The 27,429-nt window shown below is 42.5% G+C and overlaps 2 protein-coding genes across 3 annotated transcripts; one reads left to right on the forward strand and one right to left on the reverse strand.

Moving 5' to 3' along the window:
* Positions 1 to 948: 948 nt before the first annotated feature.
* Positions 949 to 11,064, reverse strand: IKZF5 (IKAROS family zinc finger 5). 2 transcript variants are annotated; one of them, XM_039387191.1, is made up of 6 exons: positions 11,028 to 11,064; positions 8,066 to 8,131; positions 7,072 to 7,166; positions 6,604 to 6,767; positions 6,153 to 6,335; positions 949 to 2,197 (listed from the first exon to the last, which is right to left on the reverse strand). In XM_039387191.1, the coding sequence occupies exons 4-6, from the start codon at positions 6,734 to 6,736 to the stop codon at positions 1,254 to 1,256; spliced, it is 1,260 nt and encodes a 419-aa protein (XP_039243125.1). In that variant the 5' UTR covers positions 6,737 to 6,767; positions 7,072 to 7,166; positions 8,066 to 8,131; positions 11,028 to 11,064; the 3' UTR covers positions 949 to 1,253. The 2 variants fall into 2 exon arrangements, with proteins under 2 accessions (XP_039243125.1, XP_039243126.1); XM_039387192.1 differs by having other exon boundaries at positions 7,072 to 7,219.
* Positions 11,065 to 13,311: 2,247 nt separating this feature from the next.
* ACADSB (acyl-CoA dehydrogenase short/branched chain) lies at positions 13,312 to 26,547 on the forward strand. Its single transcript, XM_027726425.2, has 10 exons — positions 13,312 to 15,131; positions 15,381 to 15,481; positions 16,132 to 16,338; positions 16,781 to 16,951; positions 17,871 to 17,996; positions 18,365 to 18,457; positions 20,555 to 20,644; positions 22,048 to 22,185; positions 22,988 to 23,087; positions 23,777 to 26,547. Exons 1-10 carry the CDS (start codon positions 14,912 to 14,914, stop codon positions 23,845 to 23,847), a joined length of 1,317 nt encoding a protein of 438 aa, XP_027582226.2. The 5' UTR covers positions 13,312 to 14,911; the 3' UTR covers positions 23,848 to 26,547.
* The last annotated feature ends 882 nt before the right edge of the window (positions 26,548 to 27,429 follow it).

Below are 27,429 nucleotides of genomic sequence, written 5' to 3' on the forward strand. Positions count from 1 at the left end.
AACGTCTCAGTTGTAGCCTGGCCCAACATAAAACTGAACAAAGGAGTTTTAATTTGTAAACCTCTTGTTTGTTCCTATTAGCACTCCTGTCAGCAAGACAGAAGTCTAATTGTGCAAATTTTAAATATCTGTACAAATTAGTTTAAGGCAGTTAGAAGTCTCACAGAATATATATATTAGTTCTACAAGCTCTTTATTATGTCTGTTTAAAAATTACCTCCTCTGAAAAAGATGTGAATTTTGGAAAGTGTAGGTTAAAATAAGGTATTCTGTTTAATTTTTTGTTTGTATAACTCAGGAATGACAAGCTTTTAATTCTTTTTTTTTTTCTACCAGAGTTTTATTCCCAATAACCCATTACCTTCTAGTTTTGTGATGAGTTTTTAAAATAGTTAAATTAGTGTTTGAGCCCTAGAGTGAAGAGTGTAGGCTTCTAAAAAGAAACTTATTATAAACCTTCATTGGATTAAAGCAACTTTTACATCAAATTGAATTTGTATGTGGAAGTTGCTTCTGTTTGCTTTTCAGGTTTAGAGTAGCCAAGTTTTTAAGGATAAATATGTCTCCAAAGTAGCCATATAGAATCACAGAGTGGTTTGGGTTGGAAGGGACCTTAAAGATGATTTAATTCCAACCCCGTTGCCATGGGCAAGGACGCTTTCCACTAGCCCAGGTTGCTCCAAGCCCTGTCCAACCTGGCCTTGGACACTCCCAGGGATCCAGGGGCAGCCACAGCTTCTCTGGGCAACCTGTGCCAGGGCCTCCCCACCCTCACAGCCAAGAATTCCTTCCCAATATCCAGTCTAACCCTGTCCTCTGCCAGTCCTTGTCCTGTCACTACTTGGTATGCCACTGCATTAACCTTTCATATTTTATGGATAATGTGGCTTGTCCAGCCTAGTAAATACTCTGGTAGTGACATCCTATGGTTCAGGACACACACTCTGCTTCTCCATTTGCAGAATGTTTATTGGAATTAAGTGCAAGCAACTTAAATTTAGCAATCACAGCATGTAAATGCATTCCAATCCTGACAGCACTCTTGGCTTTCTTTGAAAGGCTACATATAAAAGAACAACCAAATCCTACACAAAATTTCCCTGGCAAGTTTTACAACAACACGGAAATAAATGTGCCTCCTTTGTCGAATCGACTAGTGTGAATATTCCATATGGGAATGTGCAAGCTTTCCATCAGCAAGTATGAAAAATAGACTGTAATATGTTAAAAAACTAAACCAAAGCATGTCTCAGTCAATGTTGATTATGTTGGCCTCTTGCAAAGTGGCAAGCGAAGTCGTACTTGTTTTTACACTTACACCCACAGATGTTGCACTGGAAAGGATTTTCAAATCCATGACATCCCATGTGAATTGTATAAAGGATATTGTCTGCAAAGTACATGTCACAGTGTGGGCAGTGATGCAGAAGCTGAGGGTCCTGGACTGGGAGGGTTGGAGCTGGAGTACTTGGCTGGCTGTTACTTATACTGGGAGTACTGGTGTGGGCGCTGCGATCGCTGCTGGGCCCGGCCACAGGACTATAGTTCCTTTGATTTTGTGGAGGCCGAGGATCTGGGCTGGTTGGAGATGAGTTTTGAGGAATATTTGCTGACACAGCTGAAACCACTGCAGGTGCAGCAGGCTGCTGGATCATGAAAGGCTTTTCATCCTGACAGGAAACAACGTCAGGAGAGGCTGGATTTTGGTTTTCAGGTGGCAAGCTGGACAATTGTCCAGCCAACGTGGAGAGCTGGTTTAAAGGATTATCCACCATGAGGTCTTGTGGATCTCTTGGCAACCCTCCACTCTGAGCCGTTTTTGCCATGCCCTCGTACGCTTCAGTCTGGATATTTGGGATTTCGTGGGTGAAGTCATTAAGGTAGTCTGGTTTCTGCACCACCATGGAAGGTGGGCTCAAATTAATTAATGCTCTTCTGCTGTACCCCAAATTGCTGGTCTTCTTCTGCAAAACCCCCCACATCTTCTTGCTGCTCAGGGAAGACCTCGTACCCTTGATGGGCACCATCTTGTGTTTGCGCCGCCGGTGGTGGGACAAGTTGCTCCTGTCGCTGCAGCGGAAGGAGCACAGTTCACACTTGTAGGGCTTCTCCCCGGTGTGGGATCGCATGTGGGCCTCCAGGTGACGCTCATAGGCCGAGGCAAAGGGACACAGATGGCACCTGTGCGGCTTCTCACCTGGAAAATTAGAACAGATCACGCTAAAGCACCTCGGAGCACTCGGAAAAGGCTTTTTGTGGGACACGGAGCAGCTCGCTGTGAGCTGCTGATCCAACTCCAGAGTCACTGCCAGCCTTGAGCTCAGCTGAGTATCCAGTGGAAGAACAAAGAACATTGGGACATCTCTGCCTCACCCAACTGATAATTAGCACGGGGAAAAAAAGTGAGTGGAATTAGCACAATAAACAAGCTGCCTTGGAATTGCCCCAGGGATGCCAAGGCTGAACGCAGTGATAGTTGTGTGATGCCCTGGACTGGATCCAAACTCTCCCTCACCTATGGGGCTACAGGCATGTCTGTGCCACCAAAATGAATCACTCTTCATAATAACTGAGCTTAAACACTGAGGGAGGATGTCCTTCTGGTATCCTCCAAACAACCCTAGTATTAAACATCCTGGAACTACAATCTAAAAAACCCATGCACCCACCAAAAACTTGAGTTTTGAGAAAGGATCCTGTGGCTAAAGAGTTATTAAATAAAACAAAAGCCAGGTACTCCCTGGAGAGTTGTGTGTTCTCCCAGACACGGGAGGTGGTCAGGTATTCTCCTTTTACACAGGTAGAACTTTGATCTTCTATTAAATGAAATTTATAGATAGTCCATTAGCATTTTAAAAATACAGAAAACTTTCAAACATCATTACAGGCCTTTTGTAACACAATGCTTTGGGACTTTTGATTATCCTCTGATACACTGATCTTCTAGAAGTTTTTAGATCCAGGTCTGCAATGTCAGAAATGCCTAAAGGATTTGATGCCTGTTCAGGTGCTGAAATGAATGATCATCTTATCCTTCCTATCTAGAATTCCAGGTTAATTGCTAAATCACTGTTGTGCAACTGATTCTCTTGCCACATAGCATGAAAAACTCAAAAAAAATGGTTACTCAGAGATAAAAGGATTTGCATCACGTGTTGCACATCTGTAACACACCACAGCTGCTGAACTCCTCATTATCCTGCTGTCAGGCTCTGCAGGAAGCCAACCCTGCAGTAGGGGCTGCACTTAATAATGGTTGCATTATCATGCCTGGGACATAATTACTTTGGCAGATACTTTGCTACACTTGATGTTATCCAGGATGCATTACCTGTTTACTTACAGTGCTCTGAGGTTACTGGTCATCTACCACTTCCCTATTTTAATTCTAATGCTGATTCATCACTCTGAGCCCTCGCAGTGCATGCAATCCATCTCCTGGCCCTTTGCCATGCTTCCAAGCAAAACAACACTCAGGTCTTGGATCTCCTTTCCCTTGATTAAAAAAAACAAACACAACAGCCCCCAGGAAAACCAAATCAAAAATTACCCTTTTCTTGTTCTGGAGTGCCCTGTCTCTGTACAAAGAAAGAAAGTGGAGCTTTCTGACGAGCCACTAAGGTTATGGCAAAGTGCTGTTGCCATCAGGACATGCAGTGCTGAATTAAAATTAAGGATGGAAATGTACTGTAACAAGGCAAAGGGGAAACTTATACAGAGAAAAAAAGCAGCCTGAGATCCTTGTTTACATTCTAAAACGGAACAGGTTGGTGCAGAGAAGTGAACTGTTACTGTTGTCAGTCACTGGTATTTCATTATCAGGCATGTCAGAACCAGAAATTTGGCTGCTCCCTGTGTGAAGGTGTGTCCAAACTGCCAGAGCTCTTTGATGGACACAAGAGTGACAGCCCTGCATCCCCCTCTCACTACAACCACGAGACACAACTCAAAACGTTAGTCAAGGCCCAAACCCAAAGCATTATGTTTGCCTCAACACCCAAATTCATGTAACTCATGGAACGTTTGCTTCTGACTAATGACTGTTGGGTTAGAGATTTTTGAGGATGTTTCTCAGCATCCCAATTCCTGGTTGGAATCTTTCTTGCCTTCGTATACATTATGCTGCAACTATGATGAAACGGTCACAAGCTCCCACAGGAATTGTTCAGCCACCTCAAGCCATTTACTTGGAGGGCTCTCCTCCCTAAAGCAGCACAGGACAAGAAAGCATTCTGAAAACACAAGAAAGAACTGTTAACCTCAGATCTGAGAGTATGAAAAGGCAGGCAACTCCCTAGAGTAAGAGAAGGAATGCTGACACTACGCCAATACCCACATTTTGATCCTTAAAGAAGGGAGATTTGATTTTTTTGCTCTCTAGTATAGCTAAAATTTATGACATTTGATATTAAGTAACTCATTCATTCTGTTTGAGAAACCCCATACACACCATGAAAACCATCCCAAGAACTAGCAAGCACTCAATTCCAACATTTTCTAGGAGCAATTTATGCCTCCCACCAGCTCTAGCAGTCCATCTGCTCATGCTGACACCTGGCCAGCAGGAACTGTGGGCTTGGGGAGGCAAGTTTTCAGATGGCAACAGCTTCTTGCTACTGAAAAGATGTGACATTTTAAATTTGATGTTACCTCTGCATATTTTAAGTGCTCTTTAAAAACGAGCTCTGTGAGTCTGCAGTACAGTTTTCCCCACTCCACGGCCCTCATTTCACAAGCTCAGCATTAGCACTGCACAGAGTAAAGCTGATAAAAGTATCCCTTGTTGTCCCCATCCTATATGAGGCAAATGGTGAAGCTGTACCTGCTTTATGAAAAACTAGACCAAACAAACAGCTCCAAAGCCCACTGCTGCTTTGCAGCTCTGCAGCAAGCCATGGCTTTAAGCCTGTTGCAAAGGCAGGTACACAAGCCAAGGTACCTTATCCACTACTGGAACTCCTCAAAATTTCCACTGGGAATCTGAAAACAGCAACAGCTACACACAGAGGTAGCTCATGGTAGCACAAGAGAAGAATTTACCAGGTTCTTAGAGTTTGAACCGCAGAACTCTTCGATTTACAGTTGTTGCCATTTCCTATCCGATTGTGCCTTGTCAAAACAAGCCAACACTGCAGGACCAGCACCAAGAAGCACTGAATTCCCCAAAATCCATCCTGGGATGGATGCTTCCATCCCAGGATGGATTTTTTTGTGTGTAATATGTGATAAACATCCTGTGAAAGCAATGGTTCCCAGCAAAGTGAGAATGTGACTAGAGTACCTGAAGAGAGATAAATTATATTCCAGTTACAACATGTTTCCTTCAAGGTGAGTCCCAAACTACCCAAGACACTTGGAAGTTTTGGAACAGTCCATACCAGATTGGAAACCTATGAAAACTTTCATTCTTTGCAGAAGATAATTTTTTTTTCTTACTGCTCTAGTTACCAGCCCTAAAGTCTTCTGTGTCAGTGTAATATACTCAGTAGACTTCACAAGCACCTTTCATGTGTTTCCTCTCACGTGCCAAGAAGCTGGAGCTGACTTCAGGAACAGTTTAGGATATTCCACACTTTACTGAGAGTTTTGCTTTTCAGCTTTATACACCCAACAGTGGCAAATGCTCTTAAACAAGCCACAATTGATTTTTTTTTCTTTCCATTACTGTTACCAATCAGCTTGATCATATGCCCTCACTTTTGAATACTCTACCAATAAGAAAACTTTACTCTTATTCCTATGCTTTGTACTTTCACATCTAGAACGTTGTGGAGAACAGGAATATTCTCATAGCTAAACAACAGAGGAAGAAAAGGCCCTATAAATCTCCAGGTAGCAACATGTACATTTGTCACTTTTCTGATTAGCACAGAAAAACTAATAGTTAATTTTAGAGCCCTTCAATTTACATTGAAGTTTTCATGCTAAGCTTTACTCCCATAGAGTTACTTACAATAAATGTCAGTAGGAATTTGCATAGTTTAAATACATGGCACACCTTTAAAACACGGTTATAAAAAAACCAACCCAAACCCCAGTTCTAATTGTTATGAACTATCAGGCTTCTTGAATAGTCAGCTTCTCACACACAAATCACAATGTTGAGTGAACAGCCCAAGCCCCACAGCCAAGCCCAGCAGAACATTCCACACCTGTGTGAATCCTGATGTGTTCTATGAGCCGAGCTGTTCCTTTGCTGGCATAGTTGCAGTATCGACACTTCAACTTTCCATCAAACGTCCTTTCAAACCCATCCACCAACATTCCTGAGTTTTCATCCAGTGAAACTTCAACAGAGGGATGGTCCAGACCGTTCTGATCACCTTCTGTCCCAGCTGTGAGCAACACAACAAAGATTTTAATTAAGAATCTGTAGGACACTGTCACGCTGTGAGAATAGGCCAAATATGTTCTGCTTCTCTATGCCTTTGGTCTTTAAATATACAGAACTATAAAACAAAGGTACATACACATCTTTTGTGATGTGAAAAAGACTATCAGAAATGCTTCCATACAACTGCAGCACCTGCATAATTACCTGGACTGAAAACAGTGCAGTCACTCTCAAAAGAAGTCAAATTTATGGCACTGAAATGAGCTCACCTCCCTGGAGAGTCTCCACTTCCTTGTCGCCAGTAACTGATCCAGAAATCATATTGACGTGGTGAGTCTGCTGGGTAAGATATTCCTGAAAATCTTTTACAAAGTCCAATGGTTCTGCCTTCTTTTCCCCCATATTGGCTCTTTACATTTACAACCTCTTGTGCCTAGAAGAAAAAATGCTTTCAGAACACAAGTGTCACCGAATTTGAATGCATTCATAGAAACAAGTTTGGGTTTTGGTTTGGTTTTTAAATGAAGGATTACTTTCATCACACAGCATGACTCAATGCATAGATTGACAACCACAAGAATGTTATTTTTAGAGTTTTTAACTCATTAAAGATCACCAAATACAATTTATGGGGAAATGGTTTTCGGCAACAGTAACATAATGACCAAACAAATTAGATAAAATGATGTAATAATCAAAATCAACTTGCCTTTTTTTTTAAAAAAAATGGATCATACCTGAATTTCACTTCTCTGCTAAGTAGCAAGCATGCTCCAAAATGTACTCCCAACACACCAGATAAAAAGCACAGAGCACAGCTTCTCCACTTTCCCTGGAAGAAGAGAAAGGAAATGCAAGTCCCTTATTCTTCCCAACTCCTATGAGCTGTAAGAAAGAAACTTGAAAAAATATTTATGTTTTGAAAGACAGGCTCTAACACTCTACTGCTCTAAGCTTTATTAAAATAATTACACATCCAGCAAAAACTTTTCACAGGCTGCATCCCTTCCTTCTTGTGTCTCACAGAAGGACACTTCTGTCTCACTGACCATCTGAACAGTTTCTCTGATGAACATCTGGCTCCAAAAAATCCCAGAGCTGGGTCAGTCAGTTATGGCAGCTGTAATGTTGGGAAACCAACTGAATGTTGGGGAGTAGCAAAGATGGAAAGAAGCCTTAAAAAAAAGCACTGTTTCACAGTTCTCCCAAAATTTTAGTTTCCTATCCTGAGTAAAAGCCTTAATCCATTTCGTCATTTTGTATTGAAATAAAAATATTCACCAGTCAGTGGTCAGATTCTTTTTGGGGACTGTAAGTAACAAACCTCTATAAAGTCTCAATTCACAATGAATTTGGGAAGAGAGATTTTGGAATTCAGTTGGAAAGAGGACAACAAGTCTGTCACATTATTATTCCTGCAGACTACGATCAGAAATAATTTACAATGCTACAATTTCAATAAGAATATCCTCGGGTTTTTTTAATAGCTACTAAACAAAGCATTAGGTGACCAAGAGAAACTCACACTCTGAGTTCAAGACCACATTTAAACATCTTCTCCTGTATTTGCAAAGCCACTCACAAGTGGCTTTGTTCATTTTTGGCATCCAGATGAGTATGTTCTTTCACATCATAACCAAGTATGACACCAAACTATACCATGCCATACTAGCACTTGTTATCACCATTAACTTAATCTGGAACACATCTTTATATATCAATTTTGCCTACCTTCTTTCAGGTGTCACCAGCCCCGTGTAGGCTTAAGTTAATTTGTATTCCATTTGTTGGTGTCTCCTGCAAAAAAAAAAAAACAAAGACATCAGGATATAAATTAAAGATAGGGAAGAGAAAACCAGGACAATGTAATGTAGGGTCCTGACCAGGCCAAATTTCCACTAATTACAGTAATAAGAAACAACAATTTAAAATTAAATCAATTCTAAACAGTGAATGACAGAATGGTTCAGGTTAGAAAGGGACCTTCAAGACCATCCAGTTCCACCCCCTGCCATGGGCAGGGACATTTTCCACTAACCCAAGTTGCTCCCAGCCCTATCCAACCTTGCCTTGGACACTTCCAGAGATCCAGGGGCAGCCACAGCTTCTCTGGGCAACCTATGCCAGGGCCTCCCCACCCTCACAGCCAAGAATTCCTTCCCAATATCCCATCTAACCCTGCCCTCTGGCAGTGGGAAGCCATTCCCCCTTGTCCTATCCCTCCAGGCCCTTGTCCAAAGTCCCCCTCTGGCCTCCTTGGAGCCCCTTCAGGCACTGGAAAGGACAATTAGAACATCCCAAAGCCTTCTCCAGGCTGAGCAATCCCATTTCTCTCAGCCTTAACTGATTGGATTAACTGCTTTTATAATCATATTTAATTCTGAAAGGAAATTACACAAAAGTTCATAAACAGCTTGGGGGAAAGACATTATTTTGGTGATCAACTGCATAAAGCTTCCTCTCTGCCTTGTTGATTAAACATGAAAACACTCATCCTCATCCTTTTTTTCACAGCAGTGGAGGGAAGTCACCACAATTTCAGCACCACCCCAAACCTCCCATTATATGCTCAAAAGATCTTTCTGTGATTTTCTGTGGTACTTTTTACAGCTCCATAGCCAGCAGCTCTCCTCCTCAGGGGGGGAATGATGCACATCTGATTCTCGCTATGTCACTCCCGCAAAGCATTAAATGTAACTCTAATGATCAGAAACTGAGCAGCCCAGCTCGTGTTTCACACAGGAGGGAGGGGCTGACCACACCGGGTGTTACTCGAGCTCTGCTTACACAGCTACACCTCCTCCAGCCTTACACAATGAGTAGAACACTGGATACTCATTCCCTACACAGGCACTGCTGCTGGACTGAACAGTGGTCACAGCACTGAGGTGAGCTAAGTGTATTGTCAAAGAAGAACGTGGCAGGATGAAATATTCTGCCTACATAATTCTGCTAAAGAAAACAGTTGATAGTATTTTCTACTAGAGTAAAACAGGTAGTTTCACACACAGTCAGAATTAATCCTGCAGCAATTATAGGAGAATAAAATGAGGACATGGATGCAACAAGAGAATAAAATGGCTGTGAGCACGTGTATGCATCCCACCTCCTTTTAAGGAATCCAGGAGAAAAAAAGGGGAGATCTCGCTGTTCCATCTTTTCCAGGGCAAATAACTTAAAGCCAGAAGGATCCCAAACTCTATCCAAGCCTTTTCTGCACCTCCTCAAGGAGTTCAGACCCTGGGAAGGGGGAGTGAGAGACATGGAGCTCCTGGAGTGGGTACAACACAGGACAACAAGGATGACTGGGGGTGTCTCTGTTACGAGGAAAGGCTGAGGGAGCTGGGGCTGTTCAGCCTCCAGAGGAGACACTGAGAGGGGCCCTCAACCATGTCTGTCACTGTCTGCAGGGAGGGGGCAGAGGATGGAGCAGGCTGTGCTCGGGGAGCTCAGCGATGGCACAAGGAGAATGGGCAGGAACTGACGCCCAGCAAGTTCCACCTGGACATGAGGAAGAACTTCTTCCCTGTGCAGTGACTGAGCACTGAAACAGAGACCAGAGAGGTTATGGAGTCTCCCTCATAGGAGATATTCCAGAACTATCTGGACACAATCCTGTGCCATGTGGTCTGGGACGACCCTGCTGGAGCAGGGAGGTGGGAACAGATGACTCACTGTGGTCCCCTATCACAGAATCACAGAATTATAGAATATGCTGAGTTGGAGGGACCCACAAGGATCACCCAACCCTCAGCCCTGCACAGGCCCATCCCCAAGAGTCGCACCACGTGCCCTAGAATATCATCCAAACACTCCTTGAGCTCTGTCAGCCTTGGTGCTGTGCCCACTGCCCTGGCGAGCTTGTTCAGTGCCCAACCACCTTCTGAGGGAAGAACCTTTTTCTACTATCCAACTTAAACACCCCTGACTCAACTCCAGGCCATTCCCTGGGGTCCTGTCCCTGGTCCCCACAGAGCAGAGATCAGTGCCCGCTCCTCCTCTGCCCCTCACCAGGAAGTTGTAACCGCAGTGAGGTCTCCCCTCAGTCTCCTCCAGCTGAACCGACCAAGTGTCCTCACACGGCTTCCCCTCAAAGCCCTTCACCATCTTCGTGGCCTCTTTTGGACACTCTCTAATGACTCAATATCTTCCCTACATTGTGTCCCCCCAAACTGCCCCAGTATTCCAGGTGAGGCCGCCCCAGGGCAGAGCAGAGCAGGACAATTCCCTCCCTGGCCCGGCCAGCGATGCTGTCTGTCTCTAATACCCCCAGGACAGGGCTGGCCCTCCTGGCTGCCAGGGCACTGCTGACTCATGGCCAAGTGGCCACCCACCAGGACCCCCAGGGCCCTTTCCCGGCACTGCTTTAGTGCTTTCCAGCACCTCATGCCCTGGGTTATACACACAGCCACGGCTTACCCGTCCCAGGAGCAGAATCCGGCACTTGCCCTTGTTAAACTCCCAGCCTGGCCGTTTCCGTGACTCTGTGGTTTCTGTGACTGTGTCCCCCGCCCTCACAGCAGGGCAGCAGCCAGGGGCTGCGCCGCTGACCCGGCCCCGCTCCCGGCGGGGCAACGCGGCCCCCCCCCAAGCGCTGTGCTCCCGCCCCCCGCCGCCCGGCGCCCTCCCGGCACAGGAAGGAGGCGAGGAAGAGCGCAGGAGAGGCGAGGGAAGCCCAGGACCGGTCACTCACCGCAGCCGCCCCGCGCCGCTCCCGCCTCCCGCCGCCGCCATGTTTGTTGTGCCTCCCCCGGCCCGGCCCGGCCCGGCCCCGCCCACCGCGCTCTCGCGAGACCCGCGCGCGCGGGGCGGTGGCTCTGACATCACTGGGGAGGGGGCGGTGGCTCTGACGCAATGGCCGCGGCTCTGACGTCACGGGGCGGGTCAATATGGCGGCGGCGGCGGGATCTCGGCTCAGGGACTGCGCGAAGGTGATGCCTCAGGGCGGGACGGGCAAAGGGGGGGATGCAGAGCGTCCTGCCGGATAACGGCGGCTCCCGAGCCTGCCGGTGACGGGTCCGGGTCTGGGGCCTGTCGCGGTGCGGGGGCTGCCGGGGCAGGGGCAGCTCTGCCAGCGGTGAGGGGGGTTTGTGGGTGTCTGCCTTGTGGGTTTCTGTATCCATTCTGGATATATTCTGGAGGGGGGGTGTTGGGTGAGTTCGTGCTGAGGAGAGTGCTGGTGAGTCTCGCGAAATGGCCTGTGAGGAGACAGCACCGTCCCAGCAGCAGAGGGGCTTTGAGGTCTCCTTTACTTAAATATCAGTACAAGGTTCTTCCCTCAGAGGGTGGCTGGGCACTGACCAGGCTCCCCAGGGCAGTGGGCACAGAACTCAAGGAGTGTTTGGACAACGCTCTCAGAGACAGGATGGGATTGTTGGGGTGTCTGTGCAGGGCCAGGGGTTGGACTGATGATCCTTGTAGGTCCTCCCAACTCGGCATATTCTGTGATTCCATGATTCTCTAAACACACCTGTGGCACTGGAAGGGGGATCAAAATAAGCAGAAAACCCGTGTTTGTGCCACACACATGCTTTGACTGTGCAGGGTGAGAAGACAAGCTGGCCTGGGGCCTTCTCATGCAGCTCAGGGGTGCGTTGTGACACTCGAATTAAGTCGAAATAAAGAAAACCAACCTTCCCACGATGGAGCTTCTCTGCTGGAAGCAGCTGGGATGGATACAGGAGTTGAACCCATCAAGGCAAGCAGAGTGAGCTTAGGAAAACATGTTGCTTTGGCCTTTTTCTGTTTATATCTTAATGCTCCCCCCAGGTCCTGCAGCATTAAAATCTTGTTTTAGATTGTAAAACAAACAGAAGGAAACCAAGAGAACGGGTCTTTAAAGAGCTGAGATGGAGGGAAGGATGGAGATAAACAGAAAAATCAATGTTATCAGCAACCCACAAACCAATTTTCAAATGCATGTGTTGAGTAGGGCAAGCAATCTGAGTCCTGTAGCAGCACAAATCATTACCTACAGAAAAAGAGGAGGAAGAAAAAGGCAGGGAAGCAATATCCAAGGATCTGAGTAACGTACAGGCACTTTAAATAACTACGTGAAAGTTAGTGATACCGTATGACTGCATGACTTCTAAGAATAAAAAGGTAAACAGTAAAGTAGTGACCTGATTCTTTCTGTTTTTTTAAAATATAAATGTTGAACTAAAACATAATTTCTGCACTGTGCTGTCATTACTCTGCAATACCTGTGAGTTGCTGCTCTGTGTGTGAGTGTTGCCAACATAAGTTCCATCCCCTAGATCCATCCTGCTGTTTCTAAGACTTTTCAAGGTAACTTTGTTGGGAGTGTTCCTTTTGTCCTCTAGCAACGTTTCAGTCCAGTATCAAACAAGGCTTTATTAAACCATGTCTGTTAAATGTTGGAGCCTTTGTTTCTCCTGCCTGGGATGACTGCAGTGGAAGAGCCTCCAAGGGAAAGTGATGGGAAGGAGGGAGAGCATGAGAAAGAGGGAAGAGAAGTGACTGAAGGGACAATTCCTGTGGGTGCTCGCTCTCCAAACCTGCTGTGCTGGCTGTGGACTGCAGTAACTCCGAGCTGTTTATTGGTGTTTCAAAGCTCCCACGTGCCAGCCAGGCTTTTGGCAGGTCGCCTCTGCTGGTGTCAGCCCGTGCACTTGTGCCTGACCTTGCTGGACTGCTGTTAATCAAGTTCGTCCAGCTTCCCATGGGAGAAAAATCTGTGTATTTTTTGTGATGTGCAAGATCTGTACTTCCTGCTTTTCCTGGAGCAGCATCCTCAGTGTGTGTTGGGTGATGTGGTTGGTAGTTCTACATTCCTATGTCAGGTGCCTTCAAACAACAGCAGAGGTAACCCCAGGGTGTTGTGAGGGTGGGGAGGCCCTGGCACAGGTTGCCCAGAGAATCTGTGGCTGCCCCATCCCTGGAAGTGTCCAAGGCCAGGTTGGACAGGGCTTGGAGCAACCTGGGCTAGTGGAAGGTGTCCCTGTCCAGGGCAGGGAGTTGGAACTGGATGATCTTTAAGGTCCTTCCCACCCTTAACATTCTGTGATTCTACTACCTGTTGTTGTTTCACCAGTACTGGTTTATTGCCTGCTGAGCAGCTTTTCAAAAAGTTCTCTACTAAGAAAGGCACCGTGCACTTTCCCTGACAGCTCTTGGTCAGTACTGGAGAAATATTCTCGGTAATTCGTCATATTTGTGCCACCATGAAAGAAAAACGCTCTTTTCTTTGTACTTGGAAATAAAGTAGTAGAAGGAGCAGGAATTATGTGTGGTTTGTAGCCTTGTAACTGCTGAGGAAGTGCAGTTAAATAGATGTATGTGTGTGTATACTTAGGTTTTTCCTTCTCAGACCTTGCTGAGAACAGACTTACACAGGTGGATGTTTGCACACCGGGGGGTTGAGTGATCCCACCATAGCTGCATGTTCTGCAAATAATCCATTCCTGACTGACTGCTTCCAGACAGGGTTGCCTTGGATTTAATCTCTATGAAAACAACATTTTCTTTATTTTTGTGGAGACCCACAGTGACTCCAGTAACTCAGTCATCATTTGAAAGCGTTGCAGCTACTGCTGGTCATCCAGACTTTGTATTCACGAATCAGCCCCACTAGTCAGTACCAGGGCTGTTGAATGTTCACAGCAATATTGTTTTCTATATTACCACTTCTTAATGTTTAGGGTTTTTTCTTATGTCCTGCACAACTGCCTGTGCTAAAACCAGAGTTTCCTTATCATAGTAGACCTGTGCTTCTTGTCTCTAAGACCAAAAGAGTTCATCGATCTGTTTTACATCACTTCTTCAGCCAGGGAGATGACAAGTGTTGAAAGCCAACATGAAAGACAGTGAATTATTAGAAGGATCAAAGGAATTTTTACTTCCTGACCCCGAAGTTTGTGCTGTTTTTTGAGGAATGCTGCTCTCAGTGTGCACTGTGAAGTTGCCCTGTGCTCTGGGAGCTACACAGGCGCCTGGTGAGGGCACAGCCAGTCATTCTGATGCTGTGGGGTTGAGGCTGAGTGCTGCCAAAAATGTTGGCAGGCATGTGCTCATATATTTTATGGCACAGCTATGTCTCCACTGGAGGTTTCTGTCAGCAGTTGTCTTGGTAAGACATTCCTATCTCCACACTTCAGGCTGACGTAGCAAAAGTGACAGAAATCTGTAGCAAAGATCTGACCTGAGAGCAGCAGCCACAGAGCGAGGTGGGTTTGGGCAGCTGTGAGAGCAGAGTCACTGTTCTGTTTTGCCTCTTTTGAGGCACAGTCAAACTGTGCTGCTTTTTTGAATCCTGCTTTTCAGGAGCACATTTTGCAGCAGTTTAGCTGCTGTTGGCCCGTTACTTTTTGAGCCAGATCATATCCATTATGCCAGCTTCTTTTCAGATCCTAAGAAATCATTCTGTTCTTGGAAAGTATATTGGCCTGCAAACCAAACTTACCTTTCTAAAGCCTGTGACCTGCTTGAGTAAGTCTTTGAACACTAAACAGTTTGTAGGTCCCCAAGAGAGAAGGAACCTATAATGCCTCTGTTGTCTGGGTTGGATATAAGTTCTGTTTCCCAATCATTTACTGAATAAAAGCACTGAGTAAAGTTATGTATTGCTGTGTGTGTACAAATCTAACTGTTTACATGTTCTGTACTTGTTGCCAACAGCTGACAAGAAATATTCCAGCATTCTTGGCTCCTTGGAGGTTTTCCCAGTGTGCCTTTAGATCCTCCAAATCAGAACTCAAGCCGAATCTTTCCAGTGATGGAGTTGTCTGTGCTCCACTTCACACATTCACTGAAGAGGAGACAATGCTGAAGAACATGGGTAGCTTTTATCTGTGCAGTTACAATTCAGAAATGTTCAACTAGAAGGGAAATTTTAGCTTAAAATCTTATTATTTATTTCTAGTTAAATGTTGAGATTGTTGTGGAGGACTGTGCTTTACACCATGTTTCTTTTGGGGAGGGTAAGGAACATGTGCATAACCTGTCAGAAGTACCACATTCCTGTTATATTGATCCCAAAAGAGACTTTTGAAATACTTACACATTTTCTTTCTTCTCCTCATTGCAGTGACAAAATTTGCTCAGGAACGAGTGGCACCTTTCGTGCAAAAAATGGATGAGAACTCAAAAATGGAGGACTCCATAATACGGGGATTGTTTGAACAAGGGGTCTGCACACTTTTACTGAATCTTTTGTCCAGAAAGTAACATGATTTTGTGAATCTCTAGCTGTGCCCTTTTCAGATTTTTAGATTTAAAGACCGAAGGATATAATTCAAATGAAGCAAGGAGTCATTAAAATTTTAGTTTTATCAACAGCAAGACAACTTTTATTTCTTTTTTACTGCATTATCACTCTCCATGTTATAATATTTTTTGCACCCCTCCCTCCCCCACATCACATTATTATATATCTTTTAGTTCCTTGTCATCCCTTCCTTGCTTTTTTTTTTAATTGGATAAGCATAATTGCATTGAATGCTGGAAATGCCATGACTGATAACTTGCTGGAAAAGAGTCCTCTATGCCCTACTGGGCAACCATGAGGACTTAGATATCCTGGTATTCATTCCTGGATTCAGTTTTATCCTTTCCTGCTATGAGACCTAAAGCTGATCCTTAAATTGTTTTCCAGCCTAAACAATTCTGTGAAGAACTGTCAGTTTGTTAAGGGTATTGAAGGAAAACTAGTTTTGGGGAAGGATCTGCAGATGCTCACATTCTGTGGGTTTTATTTTAATCTCTTAAGTATCAGCTTGGACTGAAAAGTTGTTGACAGGAACTAACAGATTGATGTATTTGCACCTTTTCCATTTCAGCTGATGAGTATTGAGCTTGGGGAAGAATATGGAGGAACTGGAGCTTCATTTTTTTCAACCATATTGGCAGTAGAAGAATTGGCCAAAGTTGATCCAGCTGTGTCTCTTTTATGTGAACTCCAAAACACACTAACAAATAAATTGTTTACCACATATGGAACAGAAGAACAGAAGAGAACTTACCTGCCCAGAGTGGCTAAAGACACAGTGAGTCGAAGTCTTACTTTACTTAAGTATTAAAATTATATTATAGTTTAGTAATGTTAGTGGGGTTTTTTTTCACTGACTAATGTGTGACTGCAGCTCTGGAAAATAAGTGTGAACTTTGAAACACTGGTTAGAGCTGAGATCTGTGGTGATATAGATACATCCTGTCATCAGTAGCTGAGAGGTAAAAGTGGAAGAGCACTTATTAGTTTCATTAAAATTTAATTTACTGTGGAAAAGAACTGTAAAGCAGTTGACTTTGAGAAATGTGTAATTACATAGTGTTTCTATTCTTAATCTCTGTATCTGAAACTCAGTTACTTTCATGCAATAGGTTAAAATGTTTGAATTTAGGAGACTTGTGCTTGTTTATAAGCATTTCCATTGCAGAATTTGTTACCTGTAAAAACTGCAATTCTTTTTTTTTTCCTTCTCTTGACAGATAGGCAGTTTCTGTCTTTCAGAGGCTGGGTCTGGCAGTGATGCCTTTTCTCTGAAGACTCGGGCTGAGAAGAAAGGAGACTACTATGTTATCAATGGCTCCAAGATGTGGATTAGCTTAGCAGAAGATGCAGGAGTTTTCTTTGTGATGGCCAATGCAGATCCATCCTCAGTGAGTTGCATCTCAGTGACAGCTATGTATATGAAACTATGGATTTCATATTAATAATCTGTGCACCTTTTCCTAGCTGGCAGCAAACCTTTAAAAATATTTCCCAACAAAAATCGAGGGTTTACTGAGCAATTTAATAACTTCCTTCAGCCAGGGAAAATAAAAATGCCAGAATCATAACTGCTGAGGTGAAGAGCACAGCCTGCATTGGTGATGTTCTGAGTGACAGAAGGACACTCAACCCTTCTGAGGGGAACTAAATTGGCACAATTGGTTAGAGCATGGTATTGATAACACCAAGGTTGCTGGTTTGATCCCACATGGGTCACTCACTTAAGATACTGGACTTGATGATCCTTGTGGGTCCCTTCCAGCTCAGAATATTCTGTGACTTAAATGACAAGTTGCTGCTGTTAAAAGGCAAAATACAGCTTAAGCTGCATGCACTGGAAAACTGAAAAGTGTCCTATAGTAAAGTATGTTCAAGTAAAAAATTACCTAGCTGAATATGCCTGTGTCAAGTTCTGTTTCCAGTTTGGATATGGGAAGTAAATTGAGAAAAGTCAACTGCAGACTTCAAAATCTTCTATACTAATATGGTAATTATCAAACACAAAGCTAGATTGTTCAAAACTTTTATTTTTTTAAACTCCTTCCAGTGTCTCTGTCTTAAAATTATAACTTGAAGGTATTTATTTTTAGAATTAAAATTTCCTGATTTGACTTAAAAAAGAAGAGGGGGTTTTCTTTCATTGAACATCCTGTTAAACTATAATTACCACCAGACAACGGTGCCAGTGCTTTAGTAATACAGTATTAAGCAAGTGTAAAATTTCAGTATTGAAATGAGATATTTGGACTACTGTTTGGTGATATGAATGTAAAAAGCAGCCCTTGATTATTTTTTAATTCCCCCCAGGGATACAGGGGAATTACGTGCTTCATAGTAGATCGCGACACAGAGGGACTTCACGTGGGGAAGAAGGAGGACAAGCTGGGAATCAGAGCATCTTCTACCTGCCCAGTGACTTTTGACAACGTGAAGGTATTGTAAGTTCAGCTGTTGAAGCATAATTTGTGTTTGATTGGAACTTGACCACAGATAAGGAAAGAAAGTTAACTAAATTCCCTGGTTTTTATGCCTTGGATTTGGCATATTTTAACTTTTCCCTCCCAGTTCTCGAGGGGGTTCGAGTCTCTAAAGTTTTGATGCAGTTTTTCTCAGTCATCAGGTTATAACCACAGGAATCAGGGAATGTTCCAGTCAGATGTTCTGGGGATCAAATGTCTGGTTTATGTTTTATGCCTTCGCTTCAGAGGAACATTAAATAAAACATGTGCACTGATTCATCTGTGAACCCTACGAGCAGTTGTAGAACAGAACTGGAATAATGGAGTGGTTTTATTCCTCAGGTTCCTGAGACCAATATCCTGGGACAGGTTGGACAAGGCTATAAGTATGCCATTGGAATGCTCAATACTGGCAGGATAGGGATTGCTGCACAGGTGGGTCATTTGCTTTGTTACTGAATGCAGCCAGTTTGGATTGAAATTTATGAAATATTTAAAGCTATTAAGAATAAACGATTTAGAAAAGGCTTTATTAAAAGCTCAGCTGCCACTAGATGTCACTGTTCCTGTAGCTAAATTCCAGTAAAAGTGGGAACAACTGTCAGAGGGAAAATTCTCCTTTGGTGACATAAGCAATGGATTTAGAAAACATTAAATGGCAATTAGCTTGTCTGTGGTCGTTAACTTATTGCTACTGAATTATGTCAACATTCTTATCTTCCATTATGAAAATTTATTTTACACAGAAAACTCACTTTGGAAAATAGAACACCCTGAAATGTATAATATTAATGTTTCCAACTGTGATTGTATGGGATTGGCAAATGTGACCTTATGCTGACTGATGTTTTCCCAACAACTTATTTTTAAAATAAACATGATTTTCTATAGCAGAACTGTTCCAGTTCATTGTTGTGTTTGAAAATCACACCATGTGGCATCTTAGGGGAAAGTATTTACTGACCTTGAAGTAATTTCAAAATGTTGTATTTCTCTGTAAAGTCTGTTTTGATCTCAGATTGCTGCTGATCCCAATGGAAATCAGGTTCAGCAATATAATGGAATTATTTGTGATAAGTTTTTATATTTTTAACTTACTTTAACAAGCAATCTTTTCTTTGCTTCTACTTTGTTGTGCATTATGTCTGTGCTACCAAACTCCTTTATCTTTTGCCCTAGTTTGCAGACAGACCAGAAGTAATCATCCTCACGAAATTTAGACTTTCCACGTGGCTGATAATTGGACTCACTTTTCCATCATTTCTAAAGATTACCTGTGATTAAACTTTGTCTGATTTGGCATTTAAAAAGGGCTGTTCCCAGAGATATAAATAATATAGAGGCTCTGGCAGTAAAATACATGGTCTGGATTATACTCTTAATTACTCCAAGTTACACCTTAATTAAAAGTTAAGGTCAGGTAGTTGTTATATCTTAGGTACTACTTTCTTGGCACCTTCAAATTGAGAGAAATGTACTTGTCAAGAGCAGCAGCTTTAAAGCCCTGTAATATTGAGTTTATTTTTGCAGCAGTAATAACTTTAAAAGATAATGAAGATCTTAAAAAATGTAATTGTCTCTTTGAAAACAATTTCAGATAGTTTTAGTGCAAGGCAGCTGCACATATTGTTACAGGTGGTGAAGTTGATGTCCTTGGCTTTTCTGTACGAGTTTATATATAACAAATCTGGTAATGGGGCTGATTAGCAGCAGACTGCAACATTTTCTTGGGTTATTTTCCTATGTGTCATGTCTTTTTTTCTAAAAACTTAAATGAATAAAGTATAGATGACCTAGTCAATCATCAGCTTAATATGTGGGTCTGCCCAAAAATACCCACGGACATCATTAAAGGTATTTTGACTGAGCTGCTTGATGTGACAGCTGACTGCTTTTGTCCTTGTGGAAAGACAAAATTGGTCTAAATTCTTCTACAGTTGTTCTGCAGCGTTAGAAAATACTGGAAGAAATGTTAACTCTCCTTCCACTCCACTAATTTTCTAACTTCTGAAGGAAATTGCTAATTCTGGTAGTCTAGTGTCCTCTAGAAAATGAGAAATTATTTTGATTATGAAAATAGCTTTGACTAATCATTCAAATTATTTTTCCTTTAATAGTGTAATGTAGATCTATAGATCTTTAGTTTACAGTAATTTTCCCATGTAATTACAAATTTTCCCAGGAACACTTAATATTTATGCAACCACAGCTGACCCATAAGTTTTGTTCAAGAATCAGTGTTTTTCACAAATACTTGCCTATTGCAAGAAATGGAATAGCATGAAATAGGCTTGTTCCTCAAACTCTTTTTGTTATCATAACTCACCTCAGTGTGTCTAAATAACTGTAAAATTCTGGCTCTTGAGATTCTGTGTAGAACCTTTATTGTATTTTAGATTTGTGTAGGTAGGAAGAAAACTGAACTTTTCTCCTGAATATTAAGCTGCCTGACCAGAAGATCAACTGTTATCTCCAATAGGTGCATTCAATTAACCAGTTTTTACTGACCATATTCTTTATTATTTCTTGCAGATGTTAGGCCTGGCACAGGGCTGTTTTGACCATACAGTTCCATATACAAAAGAGAGAGTCCAGTTTGGGAAAAGTGTCTTCGATTTCCAGGTACTTGTTAATGAAAATATGGGAAGTGCTCTCCGAGAAAGTAATGGTTACCACAGTGGTCAGTAAAATGAGTAATATGAAATAACATAAAAATAATTCAAAACTTAAAAACATTATTGACATGACTCCTTTTGCTTGATAACTTATTGGCAGTTTTGAAAATATTGAAAATTATTTGAAAATAATACCCACGCAACTCCCCTCTCTTCTGATTTTATTATCACAGTCTGTTGAATATGTTCCAGTTTTTATACCCTTTCATGAGGTGCAGGGGAAGGCCTTTTTCTGGAGCCACTAGAAATTATAAAAAGATGAGGAAAACTGATTGAACCATTAGATTTCCTGTGTTATACGAAGACATTTAGTTTTCATTATAATATCTGTATCTTACAACGAAAGAGGCTCTTTGTTGCAGAAATGATGTATAGTTTAATAAGGAAGATACATAATTGTAATTACTGCAGTAATTTTCTCGTTAAAAGAAACCTACATCTCAGCTGAAGAGAAGGAACATTAGCACTACTCATAATTTATGCAAATTTTAGGAAGCACTCACAGATACCTAGGAAATGATTGGAACTGCGTCTTTTGAATGGGAAATGGAATTTATAATTGCCAAATCATTTTGGTATTTTGACCTGCATATATATTTCTGCAAATCTGAGGGAACCGTGTTAATGTCCTAATAAGATGAAAGATTTCATTGTGTTTTAGACTACTAAATGTTCATTTTCAATCATCATAATGTTTGGGTCTTCTTAAATAAACCCATTCTTCTGTAATGCCTGCCAGTTAGATGTGAGCTCCATCACCTTCTTCCTTCCCTTTGAATCCATTCCTCAGTCGTGTCCTCTATACCTTTATGCTGCTCCTAAGCCTTGCCTGGTGCCTCTGGGACATGGCAAGAAGTTGTCACCTTCCTAGTGCTCCACTTTATTCAAGAGGTGCTAGTTTGCAAGTCTTCCTGGGTTAAGCTCACCAGGGAACCAGGTTTGTTAGTGTGTGAATGTCCTCAATAAACAGCTGCAGAATAAAACCCCGGCTCTGGCCTCCCCGCATCTCTGCAGTGTCGAGGAGGGCCTTAAGGTTTGGCTAAAATTCTCCCTGATACTCAGGGGTGCAAATAGGTAAGCAGTAGGTAGTTCTTTGCTGCTGTCCAGCCAGTCCTCCAGTACCCCAGTCCTCCTGAATCCAGGGAAAGGGAGGGAGAAAACAGGAATGCAGCTCCTAAAAGCACATGAGTGGCCCGGAGGTTTTCAGTGTCAATGGATGCAAAGGAACACGGAACTACTGGAATCCACCTGGATTTGGTAGATTTATTTTAGGGTGTGAAGGGAATGGTTGTTGGTGGGAATTCCAGCGGGGCTGTGGGCGCTGTGTGAGCTGTGTGGTGCCGGTTGCAGGGGATGCAGCACCAGATCGCCCAGGTGGCCACGCAGCTGGAGGCGGCGCGGCTGCTCACCTACAACGCGGCGCGGCTCGCCGAGACCGGCCGGCCCGTCGTCAAGGAGGCCAGCATGGCCAAGTACTACGCTGCTGAGGTAACCCAGCCTCTCCATCCTCTGGGGTCATGGCACTGCTGCTTAGAAGTGCCTTCTGCTACGAACGTGTAACCTGTAATTCATCTTTTGCTGTGAAATCTGTGGATGTACTTTCGTCTTGTCCGCCCCCATCCCTGGGAGTGTCCAAGGTCGGGTGGGACGGGGCTCGGAGCAACCTGGGCTAGTGGAAGGTGTCCCTGCCCATGGAAGGGGACTGGAACTAGGTAATCTCTAAGGTCCCTTCCAACCCAAACTGTTCTGTAGTTCTGTGATTCTCAGTCCGGGTACAGAATGTAAAGTAAGTCACCCTCCTGCCTCTAAACAAATTTTTTAAAACGAAGCAACGACATTAAAAGAGGAAAGTGAGTTAATATTTTCACTTCATCTAGAGGGATTTAATTTTCTCAGAATTCTCTTTTTGTGGCGTGAGAAATGACACTGTGAGAGTTCATTTGTGATCATTTCAGCTCTGCTGGTCACAGCTATGACTCTTAAAATGATTCAAAACCGGGTGACTTCTGCCTCTTGCATACCACTGTTAGCCTTTTCCACAGTGCAGCATAGGAACTATTGCTCTAACATTTAGTGAATTCTTGATGTGCTTTGATTTGGAAAAATGTCTTTTTTTATTCTAAAATGGCTTGCTGAAGATGAATACAAAAATATCAACCCTTCCTCTTCCCGCCTGTTCTAGTTACTGCCTTATTCCCTAGTTTGTTTTTCCTTTAAATAGCTACAAAGAATACAATTTACTGCCACTGTCAGGAAATTGAATCCTGTAACTCTGAAACTATTTTCATAGGTTGCAACACTGACAACTAGTAAATGTATCGAATGGATGGGAGGTGTTGGATTCACAAAAAATTACCCAATAGAAAAGTATTATCGTGACTGCAAGATAGGTGAGTGATAGTTTCTTAACAAGTATTTCTTGTGGCATTAGTGGTTTTAAAGGGGATGAATGACTGGCTTTTTTTTTCAAGGTATTTTTTTCCCTAAGACTGCATGAATATGGGTTCAAAGGCTCAGATACAAGAATGTAAAACTTCAGGTGTAAATACCCGTGTATGTAAGGCTAGTTAAAATGTTTAATTACATACCAATAAAATAGACACAAACATTGTGTCCCATTCTATTCAGAAAATTCCAGTTCAAAAAAATTTAAAATACCCACTTTGGCTTTAAGATCTGAATGTATGTGGAATTCTATTTTCAAGATTCCTTGTTTACTGGAATAGTCTTTGGACCCAATACTGACATTTTTAACAATATTACCTTTTGGCTTTTATTGTGATAGCATTTGGAACTGCTTAATTTTTGTTGGCTATTTAGGAATTGCTTTTCAAGGAAATGTCTTATCATTATGTTGTGCCAGCCAGAAGAGTGCTTTACTTGTTGCAGATAATAAAACATGAACATTTATATTTTATAATATTATATAAAATTATGATTCTGTGCTAGTTCTTGCTCAGTAAAGCTTCAGTTCATAATTGAAAATGTTCTAACTGTACTGTTAGAATGATATTTTGGTCTCTCTTCATATATTCACTGTGGTTTCTTAGTCTGCTAATTCATTTTCTTCTGATTTCAGGTACAATATATGAAGGAACCTCAAATATCCAGTTGAGCACCATTGCAAAAATCTTAGCACAGGAGTACTGAAACCATAAGGACTACCTTGACTGTCAAAGGAAATTATTTCCCTGAACGCTCATTGTGAATTACCCATTTATTTGTAAATACAAAAAGCATTAATGACATCATAAATAAGAATACATCATCACAGATGAAATCATAGGGAAAACCATGAATTCCCCGTTTCAGGACAGTGAGTAATTCACGTGAAATCCTGAGTTCCACGTTCAGATCCAAAGTGTGGGTTATAAGTATATTTTTTTTTTTCTGCCTGAGAGACTTCCAAGATAATTCCTTGGATTTAGTTACCTTAGGTTATGGAAGCAGTGCATCTCCACTGGGGGATTTCAAAGTGAAAACAAAGGAAGCCAAATCCTTGGCATAACTAGTGGGAGAGGTTCTGTTAAGCCCCCTGGGAGGAAGGGCTCTACAGGAGAGAGAGGAGCAGTGGTTTCCTCTCTCCCAGCTGTGGAGCTGCTGTAATTGAAGTAATTTTTACAGCAGCCCTTAGTGTGTTCTTAAGGATATCTTTGTAATTAAGCCCTTCCAGCCCCAATTTGTACTCCTGAAAGGTGGATAATATCCACCTCCCTTCCCAGCCTTCTCAGCTGTTAAGGGTTTTAATCTAAGAGGCTATTTATAGTTCTCCTTTCATAAAAGGTTGAGTTGAAATCTTTCTGAAATGGGGTTAAAAAAGCTCTAGTAGTTCTGCAAAAAGACAGAGATATAAGCTGGGTAATAGGAGTGCTGTGATACTACCTCACAGTGGCCTTTCCATGTTCAATGCATTTTACAAGCATGAAGATCAGATCCTTCCTGGGAGTTAGGGAGGCACTGTTAATTTGCAGCCTGGAAAACTTGCTCCTAAAGTTAGTGGCTCTCCAGCATAATTTTTCCCTTTTTCAAAGACATAAAGGGGCAGGGGGATGGGAAGTATTTGGGTTTTTTTATTCCTCTCTGTTTACTTTAAAATTAGACATTTTATTTACTGCAGAAACCTCTTCAGTGCTGGAGAGCTAATTAACTAATAATCAAGAGACAGGAAGCTTAATATATGAAAAATCATCCTAATTGCTGTAATTGGCAATCTGTTTCAAGTGTTTTGGGGAGGGAAGGGTTGGTTTTCTGGTTTTGGCTGACTTAGAAGAATCTCATTTTTAAAGCTGCTGCTCACTGATGATTCACTTCGAGTGGAGCTTAGAATGTTACAGGCTGAGACTCCCAAAGGATTTTTCTGGCAAAACTGGGGCAAATGACACTTAGCAAGTAGGATTTGTAAAACAGGCAGATTGCAGTGCCTTACACAAAGAAACCAGCAAGGATGAAAAGCACCATTAAAAAGTTTTCTGACTTTCTGTCGGCTTCAAAGGGAACCAACTAATTTAGTGAATTAATCCCCTCATATGCACACTTTGCCTGTCGATAGGCAAGGAATTACTGTGGTCATTGTCCTTATGCCAATAAAAAAGCCCCTCCCAAAGCAGTTCGATCAACAGCTTTGAGATTTTCAAAAATACAAGAGTAGGAGGGTAGACTAAATGGTTTCTGAAGTTTTCTTCTAGCATCATCATTATTATTACTGTTGTTATTATTATTTTATTTGTTATTATCATAATGATTGATGCATTTCTGGTGGTTTGCAGGCTTTCTTTCATAGTCCAGGAGACAACCTGAACATCCTCATCAGCTACTCAACAGTTCATTTCAGAAAAGCAAGGTCAAGCCTTTTAACTAATGTTACAGCTGTAAATATTTCACATCTCTCGGTCATGTGTGATGTATTTTGTACACAGTTTTGAAAGAAATGTATGTCTTGTATTTGATATTTATTTACAAAATTCTGTGGAGGAATACGTGCGCAAATCTATTTTAACCTCTGAGTTTCTTTCATCATTGTTGTAAAAGGACATGTGGAGAGCATTGGCTGTGCTGGTCACTGATTCTGGGAAGAGTTAGAGAACCACAGAGTGGTTTTGGCTGGAAGGGACCTTAAATCCCATCCAGTCCCAACCCCTGCCATGGGCAGGGGCACCTTCCACTAGACCAGGTTGCTCCAAGCCCCGTCCAACCTGGCATTATTTCATCCCCTTAACTCTAAACACAGATGTTGGTTTAGCAATGAGAAGTGCTGTGCTTTGTCCAGGGGCTGTTAAGAGCTGCCTGTGCTCCCCAGCCCCTCTTTGGTTCGGGACAGGCATTTATGGATGGTCATAAACTGCATTTCTACATTCGGCACTGTGGGCACAAGCTGTAGAGCTGGCACTGGGAATGCTGTGAGGCTTTCTGTGCTAGTGACAGGGCTCAAAGCTGCTTTATGTCCTCAATATGTATTTATATTAGTGAATTTTCCCTTTTTATGCCCTCAGTCAGCCCAGCTGATCCAGTCTGTTGTCCTGGAACAGCATCTTCAGTATGAAACGTCACATATGAGCTTCCCTGGTTAGAAGAAAAGACCTGTATTGAGGATGTATTGAGAAGTGCCTGAATTTTATTTTTTACTTGATACAATACTAATCTTGTGTGTTGGGTCATGGTTCTCTAATAATCTGTCATTTAAAATTTTTACCAGATCTTGCAGGTTTTTCACCAGGGGAGAGTGACTGTATCATCTGTCAGGTTTTTCTACTTCTGTTCTGCTTGGTAATCAAGATCTGAGGCAGATTTCTGCAGAAGGGTTTAATCACTACTTGGGAGATACTCAAATACAACATTTTATATCATGTTTTCTATGCTGTTGTTCTTTCTTCCATATTTTCTTTTCCCCACGTAAAGATTCTGTTAGAAAAGGCTAATGTGAAACACAGAGTAATTGTTCATTGGGAGCCTTTTGCTGTGTAAAGACTTTTCTAATTAACATGTTATTGCATTTCCACCTGAAAATCTTTTGGTGAGAGACACGTTTCAAGCTCTTCCTACCAAGTCTGAAACCCAGACTACTTTGAAAGCAGCTGTCTGACTTCCCTGGGCTTGTATTGGATACAGAAAAGCTGAAGAAATGTTTTTCCTCAGCCCCAGAATGTATTCAGTGAACCAACGTGACAGATCTCCTGTGAGAGTTACGTGAAAGTGGTTACAGCTCCCACAAATACTTCATAAATATTTACCTGTTATGTGATGTCTGTGCAAACTGGGGGTGGAGGCACAAATGCAGGGAGAGCTGACTGGCAGATGAGTGTGTACTGTACAGCTCCCAAAGGGTGTTCACACAGGGGCACTGTGTGTTGGACCGAAATACAGTTGTTGCAGAGCATTTTGCACGGAGTTGTCTTCTCTGGAGTGTCCAGGTGAGCAGACAGGGCTGGAAATCTTGCTCCTCTGGATTGGCTCTCTGGAGTTGGGTAGTGTGGCTGATTGTACACGCAGGTGACAGCCGTGAGCCCACAGCAGAGACAGCCAAACATCAGTGCAGAGTGAATCCAGGCTGACAAATGGGATTTACTGTCATTATTTCAGTTAAATATGCCAGTTGTAAGATCAGCTGCTGTAATTAACAAAGTCCAGCTTAGTGGCATTGAGGGAGTTTCTTGTTATCTGATACCAGAGACATCATTAAGCTGCTTGGAAATCTTGGCATTTATCATCCTCTGAAAAGAATCTGTTCATGTGCAG

Source organism: Pipra filicauda, unplaced genomic scaffold, assembly GCF_003945595.2.
Source record: "Pipra filicauda isolate LSUMZ 115617 unplaced genomic scaffold, ASM394559v2 scaffold53_size3534045_pilon, whole genome shotgun sequence".
NCBI lineage: Eukaryota > Metazoa > Chordata > Aves > Passeriformes > Pipridae > Pipra > Pipra filicauda.